Here is an 18,570-nt window from a genome sequence, read left to right on the forward strand (position 1 = left end):
AAATGTGGACTAAGAAAGCAATTATAGAGTGAATCTCCAAGCTGCAGGAAGAGCTGAGAGATGGGGACCGAGTGCCCAGCTGGAGTAATTTCTTGTCCAACTGGCCTCTAAATCTTGCTGGGAAGAGATCAATTTTCCACCCTTGTCTGACAGCATCAGTTCCCTTCGCCCTGGCTCAGGACCCTGTGAAGTGCTGCAGTGTTAAAGAGCTGGGCCCAAAAGGAAACACTTGCAATTGGTGACTTCCTTCTTACTGACCTAGGAATTCCTGGAGAAGGGGGAAATCAGGCTGCAGACCTTCTGTCTGCCTGCTCTCTGGTGTTCCCTTGCTGCTGGCTGAAGGAGAGGACTGACCATCCCAAGGAGCAGCAGGGCAGGCATTTCCCAGCCTGGAATATTATTTCCAACATTCTATGAGCCTCCACCCATGGCTCACTGCTTTGGCTTTAATTAGGGGAGGAAAACCACACGACCTGTGAGCTGCCCTCCCCAGGTGTCCTGGTTATTTCTGGAATGTCTCAATTAGGCAGTGAGACCACAGAGAGATCCTGCCTTTAGCTTTCAGCTTTGGGTGTGACTAAAATCAACTCTCAGTCTTAGTGTTGGTCTCTGTCTTGTTGCTCATGGGACTTCCAAAAATGCACAGACTTTGTGCTGTTTGTGGAAAGAGAATGGACATTTTGGAGACTATAAATCCAAGGAAATATATCAGACAGGTAGAATTAGCTCACCTGAACTCCTCCTCTAAGACATCACAGAAGCATTGAGGATGGAAAAGACCTCCAATATCATTGAGTCCAACCTGTGACTGATCACCACCTTGTCAGCCAGACCAGAGCATTCACAACTCCTCAGTTATAAAAGCAGGCAGGTCTCTCATCTAACTGTAAAATAAAATATCCAAAAGAATGATGGAGGGAAAGAGCAGATGAAAGAATGACAGGATTTTGTTGGCAGCGATGTGGCAGCTGAGGTAAGGTCCTGCTTGTGCAGGAGGTACATGGTATGGAGCTTGAGGATAAAAACACAGAGTGAGGGGACAGGAGCAGATGTGTGCCTCAGGGAAAGTGCTGCCTGCAGGTAGGAAGTGAAATGCAGCAGTGCTGCTTGGGATCATGGAATTTGTTGTTTCAGAGCCCCATTGGTTGTTTTCCTCAGCTTATCTGGATGTAGCTGGGAAAGGAGCTTCACACTGGTTTTTGACAGAACACTGTGCTGGGCTAGGCATGTGGAGGTGAATGTCAGTGCTGGAAATAGCCAAGTCTCCTTCCCAGCAAAAGAGCATTTTTAACCTGAAAGTCTTGTGGCCCTGGAGGAGCCTGGGGTGGGAGCAGTGGAAGGGGAAGGTTTGGGTCTGCACCTCAGAGCCATCATAAGGGTCAGGAAGTGACTGGAACTCAGCTACTGCCTCCTGGGGGTGTGAGCCCAGCTGAGAATTACGGACTGAACTGGTCTCCAGACCATCCCTGAGCTGGTCTCCAGCCTGTGCCCAGGCAGTGCAGCTGGAGCTGAAACAGATGTGAGGCAAATGCTGGGATGCAAAGTGTGGTCAGCAGCAGGACAAGGGAACACAGAGGGAGCTGCTGTGGCTGGGAGGGCTTCTAAGGGAAAGGACTCCTCACCCAGGGGGACCATTGTGCTGGGGGAAGAGAAGGATCCTGTAGTAAATACAACGAGCCAGGACAGCTGAGCCCTTTTATCTCTTTCACTGAGAATTCTCTCCTGCCTGGCAACCTGAGGTGGCTGCCAGAACAGAGGTTTCTGTGTGAAACATGCTGGGGAGAGGACTTTCATCTTGGGCAAGAAAGAGCTTTTATGTCTCATCAGAAAGGGCCAAGGGCTGAGGGAGCCCAGCACAGCAGGAGGATGCTCTGGCCAGCAAGGAGCTGGGGCACGGTGGGGCTCAGCCCTGCAACGCCCCACTGGGGCTGTTCCTGCCTCTTATTATTCCTGGCTCTGTGCTCTCATTCATCAAAGGTTTCCCTGACTGCTTTCTGCAATTACACACCTCTTTTTTTTTAACCTTACAGAAGTCAGACCAGGTTACACAGAGCTTCAAGCAGTTTGGCCTGGAAAACTTCTAGGGATGGAGGATGCACAGCCTCTCTGGGCAATCTGTTTTAGTACTTAACTGTCCTCATAGGAAAAAAGTTTTTCCTTTGGCACATAATAACCTGTACCCTCCCCCTTCCCCTGATTAAAGGCACAGATCAGCATGGATAAGACTTCTGGCATTGCAGAAAGGTCATCTCTGTTGTTGTCATTGAACTGTGTAATAATAAATTCCATCTCTCAACTATAATTTCAGATTTGCAGATTAGCAGAAGTCCTATGATCCACCTCTTTTCCTGGTATGCTGGAGACGCTGCTAAAAATAGAGTGAATAGCAAAGCTACCTGAAATGGTCTGAGCCTAAACAGTGGTAAAAAGTAATTTACAGTGAATGTCAGCTCTGGCTTGTTTCCAAAGGAATGTTTTGGGACAGCTTGCTGTATACTGGAAATTGTTTGGTAAGGATTTGTTGGTGAACAGATGAATCAAAGTGACATTTCCATTACCAACAGGAGATCTCTCTGTGGCCAGAATTCATGGGGAAGGATGTGGGATGATAGTATGACTTTTCATTATGTTTGATATTGTCAGAGAAATTAAATAGCCACTATTATTCATCTCTCTGGGGTAGTAACATATTTGAATATTAACACAAAATGGGAGATGTGATCAAAACCCACTGACCCAGCAAGGCATTGATGTGTATTTTAATCACTCTCTCTGGGCCACTTAGATAATTTACTCTTCATAATAAATTGGCAAGAAGCTATGGTCTGCATTTCTCAGGGCAGGGCTGGGGAGGATCAGAGTTCTCTCCTTGTGTGTGAGCCCTTTGGGATGTCCCAGTGTCACTTGTGTTCCTGGGGGAGCAGCATCAAGGCACTCAGGACACCTGCACTGTTGTCACCTGCCTGTGGGCTGGGAATAAGTGTCCAGAGATGATTTATAGGGCGCTTGTTTCCCTGTCAGACTCCGAGGAGGGGAGAGGTCTGTGGGGGAGGACTCCAGCTCGGAGTGGAAAAGGAACCACTTACAGAAATGGATGTACAGGAGAAATGGAAAAGGGTCTCGGGAGGCACCTTCACCTTGGAGAACAAAGATTGTAGGTTTATTGTGAAAATGAAGTCAGGTTGAAATGGAGTGTGCCAGGGGCAGTGGCTGTGTAAATGTATAGAGAATACATCATGTGGAGCAGACATGCAGGGAGGACTAATGGAGAAAGCATTACTGGTAATTAATGGCACTGCCCAAACCCTTGTGACTCACAATTCAGGACAGATGATGCCTGTAATTGGTATAAAGATGCAGACAGTTGCCTAAAACTTGCTGTGCTGTATTTTAAGTCATAAAGCAGAAGAGCTGGTGGACTTGTTTTGCATAAAGCATTTGCATTATGCAGGGATATTATTATTAACAGTACGAAGGGGTAACCCTTGAGGTCATAAAATGCATGGTTCAATGAGTGACTTTGACTGCAATTATGCATTAGAGATATTAATGAGAAGGCTGACAAATGAATTGGTGATGCATGTAGATCTAACCACAGCAAGGAGCCCTCCAAACCAGTGCTACAAAAAGTTTGCCTTTTATCTTATTAATCCACTGAGGCAGATGTAAATTAAGTTCCTTTATTATTTTTAAAATGTTGTTTTTGTTGTTGTTGTTGTTAGAAGCTTGTTTTTATTGCAATGGTTTCCTTTTTGCAGCACAGAGTTTATTATTCAGGTTTTTTTTACTGGAATGCTGTCTGATCAGAGGGGTTGGACAAGCTGACCTCCAGAGGCTCTCTCCAGCTGAAATTATTCTGTGATTCCAGGAGCAGTATGCTTCAGGACCCTCTGTTTAACACAACTTATCTGCTGAAGAATCTGTTCTGCCAAGTGGAGCCCATCGAGCCACAGCAGGGGGCATATTAATAGGTTGCTTATTTAATGCAATCAATCAGTGCAAACCACAGATTGCCTGAGGCTGGAAAAAAATATTGTTGTCCTCACACTTCTGACCAGACATCTGCTCTGGGAGATGACAGGGGGGAGGCAGGCTGTGCCAGGCTCTGGGCCCTCAGGACACACGCAGGATGGATGCCCAGCAGCCAGCATGGCCCTTGAATGGGCGTGATGCTAATGACTCTGGACCCGGGCAGGGCTGGAAAATAGCAAATGTAATGCCTGCAGTTAAGACAGAAAAGGAAAGAAAGTAATTTGGTCTGGTATTGGGTCTTCGAGCTCGAGAATATGTGTTCAAGGAAAAAAAATAGTTTAATGAAGAGTAGACAGAATGCAACATGGATTTAAAGGCTAATTTTTCACTGTGTGTCTGATTGCCTGCCCTGCCTGTCTCCATACAAGTGGAGGTGATAACATTTTGGAGAGAAGGCTTATTTATGCTGAGGGGCCAGGCAGGAGGGGTTGGAATCAGTGTGAATTGTCCAAGAAGAACAATGGCTGAATCTCTTTAACTGTCACGGTAATGGGGCTGTGTAATTGCTTTTCTGTCTGAATACCAGGCAGCAAGACCTAGAGCCTAAAGACAGAGCAAGCTTGTAACAGGGCACATTCTGGCAAGCACAGGATGTTAAAAATCAACGCCAAAAAAATTGCTTTCAGGCCTGTATATTTAAGACACTGCTGTCTTAGTTTGGTTGTGCTGACTCAGTTCTGTGCTCTGCAGGGAGCAGGGCTCTTCCTGCAGGTGTGGGCGGCCAGCCCTCGCCCTCCTGTTGTGTTAGGAGTGGGTGAGTGCAGAAAAAATAGACTGGACACAAAAAAACTCTCTGGGATTGCGGGCAGACAGCTGTGCTTCTGTCCCCAGCAAAGCAGCAAGGGAAGCTGAGACTTGTGGAAGGATGAAGGGACTTGGTAATGCACATCAACAAGAGAAAACGAGTAGAAAATCAATGGATTTTTCTACCTGCATAGAAATCAGGGAAGGTGCCTCAAGTACAAGGAAATGGTCATAAAGATAATGCAGTAATTGAAGTCTGAGACATCTTCACAGAGAAGAGCTGCCTTCAAGGTACAAATGCAGCAGAGGGAAAGGAAGAATTGAGGAGTCTGTAAAGGACAGGTGGAGTGGGTTTGTCCTGCTGCTTTCTTCCCCTTCCCCTGAGCACTGGGGCTGCTGTGGCTGGCAAGGCTCTGGGACAGGCTGTAGGGCTCAGAAGGTGCATAATAATAATAATAATAATAATAATAATAATAATAATAATAACAACAATAATAATGTTGTATAGAAGCTCTGGCAAGACTGGCCAGCTCCAGCTGGATGCAAATAACCTGGAAATTCCACCGGAATAGCTAAAAGCCAAGACTATCAGGGTAAAAGACCTGATGCACATCTCCAGAGTGGGTGGAGGTGATTCACAGTAGTACTGACCCTGTAGGAGAAGACACTGAAACCTGAAAGGGACCTAGAACTGACAGTATTTGACAGAACCAGCCCTGGTGATGTAAGGTTAATAAAAATGATTCATGGGCTTGTGCTGGATCTGAGGCATGAGGAGAATGAGACTAAAAGAGAAAATCTGAGCATATTGTCTGGTCCCATGAGCATGAGAAGGCATGTGTGTGAGCATGAGAAGGCACAGTGCCTGTTCTCAGAAGAGCAAATGTATTAAGATTTTACAGGCAGGGAGGGTAGGCAATGCAACATATAAAGATTGATATTGCTAAATGTGTTTTTGTCAGTTCAGTGTCCACTGGAAGTTATGGAAAGATCCAAAGAGAGATTCAGAGAGAGCTGGGGGTCTGGTCTGTCCCAGAAAAATGAGTGTGGAGCAGTGTCTGTGTGTTCTGTGGGAGGAGGATCAGCCTAGTCCCACCCTTCTCATCCAAAGGGACAGGTTTTCCTACAAGAAAGAGCCATGAAAGCAGAACAAGATGCAGTGGGTGTTTGTGTGAGACTCAGACACCCTTCCACAGTGCACAGAGAATTCCATTGGGTTTGTGATGGTCCACCCTGGGGGATTTGCTATGAGAGGACACTCAGAACGTCTCCAGTGACTCCAGAATGTCTCCAGTGATTGCCATCATCCTGCACAGCCCTGTGCCCACCTGAGAGAGAGCTGGCTTTTCCCAGTCCCTTTGGGTGCTGCCACTGTTCCAAGGGCACACACTGCACAACCCTGTTTCCCTGGAGGTTCCTGGAGTGCCAGCTGTGGCTCTTGGCTGCAGTGGGGCACAGAGGCTGCGAGGGCAGTGCCATGCCTGTGTCTGCAGAGCAGCTTGGAAGTGAAATAAATTGCTGACAACAGGGAGCTTCAACCAATGTCTTTGAGAGTGCAGCAGAGACCATCCTGCTGAAAGGGAGGTGGCAGCTCTGCCACTAAAGTCAGAGTCCCCATGGAGATGTGCCCAGCAGGTCCAGAGTGTGGCTGTGGCCCCCTCCCATTGCCCAGGGTGTCTGGATCTGTGGTGGCACTGGGAATGATCTGCTTTCAGTGCTTTTGTAATAGTTTTTTTCTCCTCCCTGTTATTTTTGGACTAAGCTTTAGAAGTGGATTATAGCCCAGCAGAGGGGAAGGGGGGCTGAACTCTCAGGTACCTCTTGCCCTCCTTGGGGCCTGGCAGGAGCATCAGGATGGATCTGTTCTGGGGTTTGGGCTGTTTGTGGCACTGAGACCAGGGAAGTGACTCTTTCCAGTAAGTGTCACTGACTCTGAGAGGGACTGGGTGAACCAGTGGGGCAGGGGAGTGTGGCTGCCACTGCCACTGAGCAACGTAGGACGAGGACATCCCTCCAGCCCTCCACTCTCACCTTTACAGAGCAGGCTGCAAGGCCAGGCCTGTGGGCAGAACCTGGGGGACAAGCTGTTCATCCATGGCACGTTGCTGGTTCCCAGATGGGGAGGAGGGAGCTCCAGGGCCATTTTCCTGTGGTCCTCCATGACCAGCAGCCTCCTTCCCTTGGGACAGGCTCCATGGCAGTGCTCACCTTGAAGGACCCTTGCATGGGGCCACAGCCTTTCAGCTGGGCTAACTCATCTGAGCTGGTCTGTCAGCTCACTCACCACAGACTGGGAGGGCTGGAGGTCACAGACCTTCCCCTGTGCCACTGCTGGGTTAGTGATTTAGGAGCACATGGCAGAGCTTTGTACCCTGGCCCCCATGACCTGGTTGGACTCACCACAGCTGCTCACCACTGTGCCCTGGGTTTGTGCCCCTGAAACCAAGGATTCAGTTGTGCAGGGGAAGGTTTGAAATTCCCAGGTCTCATTCCAGTGTGTGTTCAGGTGATGATGCTGATTGATTTGATGTGCAAAGCACTTTTAGACAAATAAATAAAAAAGAACAGGCACAATTTTCTAACAAGTAATGTCATTTAATGAATGATACACTCTAGAAAATAGAAACTACCCAGATGCTGGTTGGTTGGTCTGTTTGGGGCTGGGAGAAGGCCCTTGCTTGGACATACAATGCCTTCGTGGGATTCTTTTGTCAGCATTTGTAGTTGCTGGAAACAAGGAAACGTCCATAGATTGAAAGAGACACCAAAGGAGCAATTGTTTTCTAAAATGTGGGAAGAGTGCAGGATGCCATCCCACTCTGTGTCACTGGGCAAGTGGCATGAGGGCTCAGAGCTCACCAACACCTTCACAGACAATCCATTCCTAAAGGGGACCGACGGGACCTAGCACAGTCCAGTCTCTCAAGTCACCGCAGAGCTGGCACTGTGCACAACACCTCTGGGCTCTGCTCTTACTGCACTGCGCCCTGGGTGCCTTTCTGCACGTCTTGTGTCTCTTCCCTCAATGTCTGGCTGCTAATTCCAGGGAATATGCTTTTCAGGATGTCACAGTAGACCATGTACAGCTCTGGGTCTATTTTGGGCTTGGGCAGGGAGCGGGAGTTGCAGGCCTGCTCGGTGGCTGGGTGCTGTGGCCAGTAGACATCGCTGAAGAGGGCGGTGAGGATCTTGTGGGCAGCCTGGTAAGGGTCATCCTCAAACTGCACCATGGCCTTGAGCTCCGTCAGGGTGTAGCCGTTGTACCTCTTGCTGTCCTCGGCCAGGGGCTGCACCGTCTCACCTATGTGTCTCACCTTCCACTTCAGGCATTTCAGGTCTTCCTTTACATCCTCTAGCTCTTTCTCCATGGCTTGGAATTCCTGTGTAGTTACAAATCTCCTGCCAAGGAAAGAAGTGGCAGAGACAGGGTGGAGTTCAGAGGCTCGGAGGAGTGGGGATGAGTCCAGCTTGCCTGGGGTCGGAGCAGACAGTGGAGTTTTGGGGGGTACATCCCGGCCATGTCACTGAGCACCCTCCCCTGCTCTGCTCTGCTCTGCTCTGTCAGGCTCCAGGGGACAGCAGAGCTTCTCTCTGCTGCTACAAGGGAAAGTTGTGCTGCCTTGTTTGGAAGGAAAGGAGGCACCTGAAAACTGTGCCCTGCTGGAGGAGCTGAGGGTGATGACCTGGCCCAGGTCTGTCAGGAGGTGAGCTAAATGGGTGTATGGAAATAGGGCATTTTGCTTCCTGGGTAACAGGGTTTAGTGGAAGCACAGGGTGGGTACTGGAAAGCCAACACTGGGAACATCTGAATCATAAAAGAGATTTAACTTTTTTTATGGGTGGGCTCTGACTGATTCTATACCAACATGGGTGGTTTGAGGACTTAGACACCTGTGTGCTCTGGATACATACCTCTCATGATCAGGATCTTCCAGATCTGATTCAAACCCCTTTCTTGTATTCTTTAATTCAGTTTTAGAATAGCCAGGAGCCTGGGAACTCTCTTCAGGAGTCGCTGTTGCTGGAGGCCTTGTGCTTGTCCTGGTTGGGGTCAGTGTGTGATCTGAAGCTGAAGCTCGTACGTTTTGTGCTGAGTGAGGACAGAAGGTGGAGAAGGAAGCTGCATTGATCCCTGGGCTGACTGGAAAGCAGTCAGAGTATTGCTGTGGCTTAGCTGAGCTGGGTGTTAGACTGAGCCTGAGGCTGGCTGGGCAAGATGCTGGAATAGTCCTTGCTCCGAGTGGGCTGGAACACGATATTGCTAAATTTGTATCTCTTTGCTCAAGTGGTTGAGGGTTTGGTGATTCCCCTGGGGCCAATCTAGTGATGGAGGTGATGTCCAGCAGGGTTTGATCCTGAACCATGGAGATCTGGCTGGTTGGTTCTGATGAAAGTGAAGAGCTGCTTGATGTGTTGCTGGAAGAGCTTGACGTAGCGAATGGGGGGATTTTCTGAGCATTATGGTCACTCCTGTTCCTCTGCGGGCTAGTGACACTTAGAGCTGGGTGTTGTGAAGCCCTGAAGAAAGACAAACACACACTTTTTCCTCTGGACTGGGCTAAAGGCTTATAAGAAAATTTTAGGCCTTTTTTTGGGACAATTTTAAGCCTGTTTCCCACAGCTGCATTTCCCCACAGGCTGGTTTGCCTCTCGTGTCTGTATAAAACCCTCTGCCTCTCATGATCAATAGCAAAGCATTTGAGAATAAGGCACATGAACTCAGGACCAGCTCCTCCCTGCTGCTGACTGAGCACATGTCAGCTGTCCTCAGTGTGAGAACCACTGGGACATCCACGTTCTCCTTCCCAAAAGTCACACAGCTCCGTGAAAACCAAGGGTTTGGTGCTGGGAAGGACAGGAAGGGATGAAAGCTGCAGGCATAATGGCTGTGAGAACACAAAAACCTGGCTGCAGCTGGCCACAGCACCTCTCCCTGCCCATCCTGCCCTGTGTGAAGACCTGCCTTCCTTCCGTGGGCCCTCATGCTTCAGTCTCCTGGGAGCACTGCCTGGGAACCCAGGGAACTAGAGGATGGATAAATTTTTCTTAGTTTGTCAATCCTGATGGCAAAAGAGGAAGATGTTCCACTCCTGTGGCCTGGAACTGTCCTGACAGGTAGGGAATGCAGCTAGAAATGCTTTGACCTTGAAGGGGAACACAAAGACAAGTGCTGTGCAGATCATGGTGCAGGATTCTAACAGCCAAAGGACATGACGAGCTTTTGTAGTGATGCCAGGGACCAACTGAGTCTTTCTGTGCATCTGGTAAATCCTTGTGGTGGAAGACAGCAGCAAATCCTGGTCTGGATGGGATGTGTGAGATCTGTGCATGAGGTCCTGTCCTGTCAGCACCAGCGACCTGAATTAGCTACACAGTCACTTCTGCTCCTCCCTGCACTTTTCTCAGTGTTGGATGCAATTAAACACCAAACACTTAAGGTTCTAAAGAGCATGTCTCACACCTCTGGGCTTCAATAGGGTTAATTTGCTAAATCACAGCTTAATTATCAGGTCTAAATCAAATTTAAAGGTTTTATAATTGGAAATGCAGACAGTTACAGAGCTACTGCATAAAAGCAGAGCCTAAAAGGAATCATAAAATGGGTTATGTAAAGGGCAGGAGAGAAAACAAGCTCACACGTGTCCCCGGGAGCACCTGGGAGTGCCTTGTCTTCTTAACCTGGCTGAACAGGACTGGAAGGCAGAACTGCCCACTGGGTATGAGGAAAAGCTTTTTCACCCTGAGGATGTTCAAACAGTGGGGTAGAGACCAGGAGAGGGATTGGGATCTCCATCCTTGGACGTGTTCAAATCTAACTGGACAAGGAGTGGAGCAGCCTGATCCAGCCTGGATGTTCTGGGAGCACAGGACTGGACCAGAGCCCTGCAGGGTCCCTGTCCACACTCTGCTATTCTGTGCTTCTGCCTAACTATGAAAATAATTTATTTTTCCCCCTTCTCCTTCCTCTTCCCCTTCCTTCTCTCACTTTTCTCCCCTCTGAGTCCCACCTCACCATCCTTCTCTTCCACTGGAACCTCTCAGCTGTCCCTGTTCCCACTGACTTTATGGTGCCTGCTCAGGAGAGTCCCTGATGAATGAAAGGGTTTTTCTTACAGAAAAACCAGTTATTTGGCTCAGAGGGATTGCTGCCCCTTCCTTGCATGTCAGCCTCAGTAGCTCAGACTTTGGACTGTGGGAGACAAGAGACAACTCCACTTTAAGGCAATAAAAACAAAAATGCAATTTGGCTGTTAAAATGACATGTATTTATCCTAAAATATCTCACCATGTCAAACTATCTGAACTGAACTGAGAACAATCCCTACCTCCACTCTAGGGGGAACAGCATATGCACAGTAAGTGAAAGGCTATTTGGGTGCACATACAGTCTCAAAGACTTCATTTCACATGTTTAGCAGTGTGGGACAGGGTTGGCTTTTGAGGGGGGTGGTTTGGGGAGTTTTTTGCACAAATCCAGGATTAGCTGTAGGAGATGAAGCATTTATTGAAAGATGCAATTTAAAAGAGTGACAGAAAGCACGTTTCATAACTAATCCCACTGAAATTTATATAAGAAACCTTTCAATTCACCTGTGCACTGGAGGAAACAAAAAATGTATTATAAACTGTCAGCTTATTTTGCTTCCCTTTTCCTCCCCTTAGTTTTCATGAGCTGCCATGCTCCACACAGGACTGCATCTACTTTTATCATCCTCCTTATCTCGGAAGCAGAAAAACTGGTAGCTCAAGAAGCAATGTTAAAGCAAAATGTCAGTCTGGATGTTAGCAGAGGTAAATGAGGACAGAACTGAGACCTTCAGCTTTGGAATTTCCTAGTGGGCAAGGCTTTGCCTGAAGACAGGAGTGAGATTCCCAGTGCCGTCAGTGCAGCGAGGCTGGATCTTCGACCCGTAACCATGGTGCTTTATCAGAGGGGATTTTTCCCCACCACATTTTTTTTATGTGGTGAATCACTATGAACTGAATAAATTACAGGAAGAATTGCAAGACCTGGAGTTGGAATCAATGCTGACATGAAATAGGCAGCTGATTGCAGCTGTCAGGTACCTCCACAAGGAGAAACCTTGGCTCAACTTTGAGCGACACTTCAAATGCGTCAAGCCCTTGTTGTCTGCCGCCTCCCAGCCTGTGCTGCTCAGCATATAAAGCATGTTCCCCGTTGTCACAGTGACCTTGGCTGCCGTCTGTGCCTTGCCCTCTCCAGCTGAGCTGGTGCTACAGACTTTTTTGGAGACATTTGAAAGTTGCCTGCACATCCAGCACCACTTCGCTTCAATGGCACTCATGAGTGAGGGGAAAAAACCAACCCAGTGGATATTCTTTGGGTTTTTTAATGAATTGTTTCCACCGTGTTTTAAACCTAGAGTTCTTCTGATGAACTTGTCTGAATAGGAACAAATTACACTATGCTTTAGAGTGAAGCACTGAGGGATTGGTTGCATAAATCTCACTGTAGACAGCCAGGGTGGGAGGATGGTAAAAGAGCTGTAGGATGGACCCAGGGGAAATGCCTACAGGGTGATGACATGAGAATGAAACTATTTTTTTCAAGGCCTCCTCTTTGTCAGGTGACCCTTCTGAAATGCCCACGCTGCCAAAACAGTGACATATTATTTCTTTAACACTGAATTAATTTTGAATAATCTCTCAGTTTTCTACAAGAGAAGCTGGTGTCCTGAACTCTGGGTTTATCTGCCTCAAATAACACCAAGGCTTTCAGCCACAGACAGTAAGAATTTGCTGTTTCCTGCTCAGCTCCTCCTCTTCTGGGCTATTTATCTCTTCTTTGGCTCTGCCACCACACCTGTTCCTCCTTGTCCTTTGTGATATTTTTCCTGTCTCTCTCTTGCCCATTTGACATTCACCATCTGCACCTCTCACACCTGCCCCGTGGGATTCAGGCTCCTCATGTTAATGCCTCATGGTGGGACAACTCTGGAGGAAAAGGGTGGAAGTGCATGGACATACAGATGTCTGAAATCAAAGACTACTGCTGGCTGGAGCCTAATAACAGTGAGCATTTCTTTCTAATAAGTAACTGTGCAACAACAACAAAGATATCCTGATGTGGACCTTCTCCTTCTATATTTTTGTGCAGGGGCTATACACAGCTGGAATATTGAGACCTCCCAGCCCTGCACTTCTGAAAGAAAAAGTTGAGACCTCCAAGGTCAAAATGACAGCAAATAGACTTTAAAAGTGCCTGGAAATGCTAAATTTGGTATGTCCGGGGGTATCAGATGTATAGGGCCAGTGCCATATGTTTGCACAGGAAGGCAGCTTGGGGAGAGCAGAGGATGCCAAGTTATACTTAGAGCTCCCTGGTGCTGGTCTCAGCTCAGGTAAGTTTAAACCCTGCTAAAGGGGCTCAAAGGAAATAATTTTCTTTTTAACCATGTTAAAAGGAAATTATAGTTCAGTGATGGACATTAAATAGTTTAATATAGAATTATCAAGACTGAATAACTGCATTGTCCTGATTGAGTCTACTCTGAATTCAAGCTTCTGATGGAATTTATAATTTAGGGCCGCTTCTCAAAACGGAGAGCTCGGTCTTGCCAACAGAGGAACCTGACATCCTGCCCTGGCATAAGGCCCTTTGTGCTACCTGTGCTCCAACAGTGCTGTTGGGCTCCTCAAAAACCTCTAACATTCTCTCTTCCAAAATCACCTGGCCAGGTAGTGTTTGTCTTCCACAATTGCTCAGCCTTGTTCTCCTCTTTACAGCTCTTGCTCTTTCACTCCTCAGGGACACTCCCCCAAATCCTTTCCTCTCAACAAGGACAGATGCCCTGTCTTGTCTTGCTGGGAGGACAGAAGATTCACGGTGCCTGAGGATGAGCCAGTACTCCTCATCTGCGTCGGCTTCAGGCTGGAACCTCCTCAGAGCACTCTGGGTGTGCTGGCAGGTCCTGCAGGGAATGAGGTGCTGGCTGAGGAGAGCAGCAGGAATAACTCCAGCTGGTGCCTCCTGGAGTGCTGCTGGCACGGGATCACCCCTGTGGAAGTGTCCATGGAGTGCTCCTGGTGACCTGCCGGCATTTCCTCTGCTGGTGGCACGTGGCTGCTGGGTTGGTCTGTTCCAGGTGATGCATCCCCTTCTTCCACACTCCCCATGGGGTCAGTGTGACCTTGGTGGCTGCTCTGCCTTTAGCCAAGCCCTTCTCCCGCTGTTCTCCATCCTCTGCTGGCCACGCGCCCCTGGAACGGGGAATGTGACAAGGACTGGGAGTGTGGGACCCTGGAACCAGCATCAAGGAGGATCCTGGGGTAAGGCCCCAATCCAGTTATTGCTTGGTGGACTTGCTTGAGGAAGGAGAGGTTCATCTGAGCGTTGTGAGGCTTTGTGCCATCCCAAGCAGCAGTAAGTGATGGTTTTTCCTCCCTAATAAGCATGGATAATGAGCATTTTGCAGCTTCTATTGGATTTGTAAGTAAACTGTGAACTGAGAGCACAACTTCCCTCCTGTCACTTCATTAATATTGATCTGATTTCATTACAGAAGGTAACGGATGTGAGTCTGAGCCTGATGGAATATTGAGGGATGGCCACTGTTCTTTAACCTGACTCTGGGCTTCTCCTTTGGAGTTTGCTTTCCCAGTGCTGTCAGCACTCTACGGGGTGAGCTCTGGGTCCTTCAAAATGGAAATACTTGGGACAGGGCTGGCCACAGGAACAGCAAAGCCTATTCCTTGGAGCACCTATTGCCAAGACTTGTTATTGGTTCTTTGAAACAAAGACCTCTGGACAGGCTTCAGTAACAAAATGAACACATTTGAGCACCCGCCAGGAGCTTGGCAGGTGAAGAACTTTCTCAGGAAACGTGACCCAGATCAATTTGGTACCAATAGACATTTTCAGGCCTGTGAGAATGAAGGACATGGATCTGCCTGTGGAGAGGTCCATGACTGACATGACATTTTCAAGGAGCAGGAGTTACTGAGTGAGCTGATGACAAACCGAGCTGGAGAGCAGTGCCAGCACTATCATGCCTGTGGGGACACCACCTGCAGTGACATGGGACTGGAGAGCTGTTCCAGCAGGTCTGGGGAGGGAGCAGGACCCTCAGGGGTGGGGGTTACAGACACCAAGCTTCCATGAGTATGTGGCTGAGATGTGCATCTCAGCAAGACAGAGGCAGCAAAATGCCATGAGGTTTCCAAATTTTAATAGCGCAGAGCCAGCAAGTCACTCTCCCAAGGCTCCCTCCTGCTGAATGAAGGATCACTGGCTTTCTTTCCAAGGAAATAGATGCATGAAACTGCACACATCTTTCCTGGAGAGTAAAGAAAAAGTATAGTATTCAGAGCAGGGCAGGAGCCATGCTCCAACATTGCTCTGTACATTGAACCACTGATTCCCATAGCTTAAAGCAAGAGCTTTTGCAAGCACTGAATAAAAGCACAGCAATTTCCAGAGAAAGTGCAAGAAATGGCATTAATTATACTAACGTTATTGTCTACCAAAGCTGCTTTCAATCATTTTTATATTCAATAGCATGCATCATCATGAATTGGTGATAAAGATAGATGAAAAAAGGTAGTGATAATGAAAGTTATACAGGTGTAAATTAGAGCATATTTTTAAACTACTATGAAGTCACAGCTTCTAGAGATAACACAAAATTATAGGATATGTGCACATCCTAAATGGAATGCTGGTGAATTCTTTACTGTTCTTATGCTGGTTGGTTATTTCCTGGGCAAGGCTGTGTGGGAAAGCAACAAACCTCTATTCCCAAAGCTTCCTACTCCAAACCTGGTTCTGGGCCCTGGGAGCCAGTGTGGGGGCAGTACAAGCCATTGTGTACCAGACACATTCATGTCACTTACTATTTGGGGAGCAGCTATGGAGGCACTGTAACCTCAGGTCCCCAGCCTCAGCCCTCTCCTCCTCAGTCCTGGAAAAGAGAATATAGAAGTAGCACCTTGAACAGAAAGAAAGGCTGCTCCCAATTGTACACAAATGGAAGGGTCAAAACCAATAATGTCCAACATACCTGGGCTCCTCCATCTACAGCCAGGCCCACCACGCAGATGGTGATGGGCTCAGGAAGGACTTGGTTCCCCTGGCTTTGCCCCTCTTGGGGCAAGCTCACATAAAGAGGCCATGGGGAATAGAAATGAGGGGCTCAGGGCTGCATCTCTCCATTGTTCCTCTCTCCAGGGTGGATCTAAGCACCAGAGCCCAGCAGCATGTGTGTGTTGGAAGTGGGGATGCTGCTGATGTTGCTGCACCATTTTACTGCCAGTCCATGTGATTTCCAGATGGAGAAGCTCTGTGGATAAAGCTTCCTGTGTTGCAGAATAAAGTACAGAACAAATCCAAGGCAGGAGGTTGCACTCATCCCTGTGCATTGATGAAAGGGGAATAGGAACATTGGAAAAATTGGTGTCTGTGTGAAGAGCTACTGACTCTGCCAGTGGGAGGAACATCAGGTCAGTAACTGAAACCCAGCTCAGGTACCTGGGTGACCAAGCAGGAAATCAGAGCAAAAGGTTGGCATGTCTTTGGAAGGCATTGGTATGATCTGCACATCTGACACGAGAACAATGGACTTAGAGGAAGCAAGCTGCGAGTATGATACATTACAAAAATGTGCAAAAAGGGAAAAAATGGTGTGTGAATGATGATTTGAAAAGTTCTGGTTCTCACAGTGTTGGGAATAGTCCTGATTTATTAGCTCTGCAATAGCTTTGGTCCTGCTGTCTGTTTCAAACTGCTCCTAGCACTTAAAACTACATTTTCTGTCCCTGCAGAGACATTTTGTATGCACTGCTATCAATGGCAGTTTGAACTCAGCTCACTCCAGAATTTCACCAGTAGCATCTGCCTGCTTAGGTTGGTGTTGCAGATCAGAGTAAGGGCCCAGTCAGCAAGAAAAATGTTGTGAAATCAGCTGCAGAGGCACAATGGGTGTTGATGGACAGCTGCAAACGCTGTGCTACGGATGGGTGAGCCGGGGGAGGCTGAATCTTCCAGATTTACTTGCTAAATATGCTGGTTTAACAGCCCCTGGTGAGTGAGACTGGCTTCACAGGGAGCATGAAGCTGGATCCCAGACTGAACCAGGGCTGTGCTGATCTCTGGGGTCTCAGGGTGGGAAAACCCCCAGACTCCTCTCTGCAGTGGGCTCAGCTCCAGTGGGACTCTGCACTCCTGAGCAGCCTGGATGCACATCCAAAAGCTGCTCTTGTTCCCACTAAAGAGGCCCATGGGTAATTCCAGTTCCCTCACATCACAAACTTTTCATTCCTTGCCTGGGGCAGTGATGAGCTCTCCATGAGGATCTCACTTGGATTTGATTTCCACCCTTTCAGCCCCCATATCCCTCACCTCAGGCTTCAGTCCTCATGTACCTCCACCCTTGGACATTCCCTTGTCCTCCCTGGAGCTGCTCCTGTCCTTGTCCCTGCAGCTGTGTCCCTTGCCTGGGGCTCCCTCTGCCCCGCCAGCAGCTCCTGCCCTGCCCCCAGCAGAGCAAAGCAGCAGAGAGGAAAGTTTTCATTCTTTACCTGAGAGCAAAATCCACCAGAATCCTGGGAGAAGGGAAAGCTGTGGTGGGGAGGGTGCCTGAAAGGGTTTTTTTAATGTTTGAAAAAAATGAAGGCAGGAAACTGAGAACAAACTTGGGAAAGACATCGAGCCTGGGTGAGCTGGCTGTGCTGGCCCCTGCCTGGATGGATGTGGGGATGCTGCTGGTGGAGCTGCTTGGTCTAAACGAGCAGAATTCTTCTGAATGCATCTTAATTATTACACAGCCATAGGGAAAAAGCTGCCAAAACAGCAGGGGAGAGCTAAAGCTGCTCAAACAGCAGCTCCTACACAGCTGGGCAGGGGAAGAGGAGAAAGTCTGTCACCATCCCTGCAGCTGTTGTCACAGAGATTATCAGACTTTATGGGACAGAACAAAGAATCCCCGTCCCTTTGGCTTATCTTTGGCTTAATATTCCGTAAAACACAGGCTGTAAGATTTAGAAAATGATTATTGATTAATTAATTGAAAATGACTAAATGAAAAAAAAATGCACATATTTAAGATAAACCACTGTTTCTTTCTGTATCAATTAATTTCCTGTTGGTTATTTGAAAGATACAGAGTTGGATTTTTCCAGTGGTTACCTGTACAATGGCCTTTTTCTGCTAGGACGACACTGCCAACAGCAAAGGCCAGGTTGCATTTTAAAGTGACATCTAGCAAAATGCCGAGATACCTGCAAGAATTAATCTCAAGATCACTGAGCTAATTTTTTCTTCTTGCAAATTAACCCAGCAAACAATATTTTATTACAGATAAACAGGTAACATATAAGAACTAATTCCTAAAGGGATCCTCAGAGCAGGAAGGAAGGAAGCAGGAGGGCAGTGAAGGCTCCTCCTCTGCTGGCTGGGCTAAACCTCAGATGAGGGACTGCGCTCATGACCACATGGGGCAAGAGTGTTCATGTGAAACAGAGCAGGAAGAGAAACTGGGAGGGATGGAAGAGAGATTCTTGTTATGAACTGACATCCAATGAACTAAAAAAACGAAAAGGATGAACAAAAGTTATAGACAGATATTAATTTCAAAGGAAAACACACAAAAAAAAGGAAGGAAAAACACCTGAAGGACAAAGACTGAAAGCTGACTTTGCAGTTAATTCTGATAATTTTATAGAACACTTAGAGCATGAATAATACCTCCAATTCTGTATAATTTACCTGGTTTTCTCAGAGTTACCCTGAGGGCTATTGTACCTGTTATATCTGAAGAGCTCTGCTATCTTTCAATT

General features: G+C 47.7%; 1 protein-coding gene across 1 annotated transcript in view; it reads right to left on the reverse strand.

Annotated features, from left to right (window-relative positions):
• Positions 1-14,943: 14,943 nt before the first annotated feature.
• Positions 14,944-18,570, reverse strand: part of GSG1L (GSG1 like) — a 47,292-nt gene continuing 43,665 nt past the window's right edge. Inside the window, exons 6-7 of the mRNA XM_041401802.1 lie at positions 15,631-15,698; positions 14,944-15,074 (exon numbers count right to left, since the gene is read on the reverse strand). Of these exons, the coding sequence (XP_041257736.1) occupies positions 14,965-15,074; positions 15,631-15,698 (178 nt within the window). The 3' untranslated portion in view covers positions 14,944-14,964. The remainder of the gene's footprint in view (positions 15,075-15,630; positions 15,699-18,570) is intronic.

Source organism: Onychostruthus taczanowskii, unplaced genomic scaffold (genome assembly GCF_017590055.1).
Source record: "Onychostruthus taczanowskii isolate IOZ18803 unplaced genomic scaffold, ASM1759005v1 scaffold19, whole genome shotgun sequence".
In the NCBI taxonomy this organism is placed as follows: Eukaryota; Metazoa; Chordata; class Aves; order Passeriformes; family Passeridae; genus Onychostruthus; species Onychostruthus taczanowskii.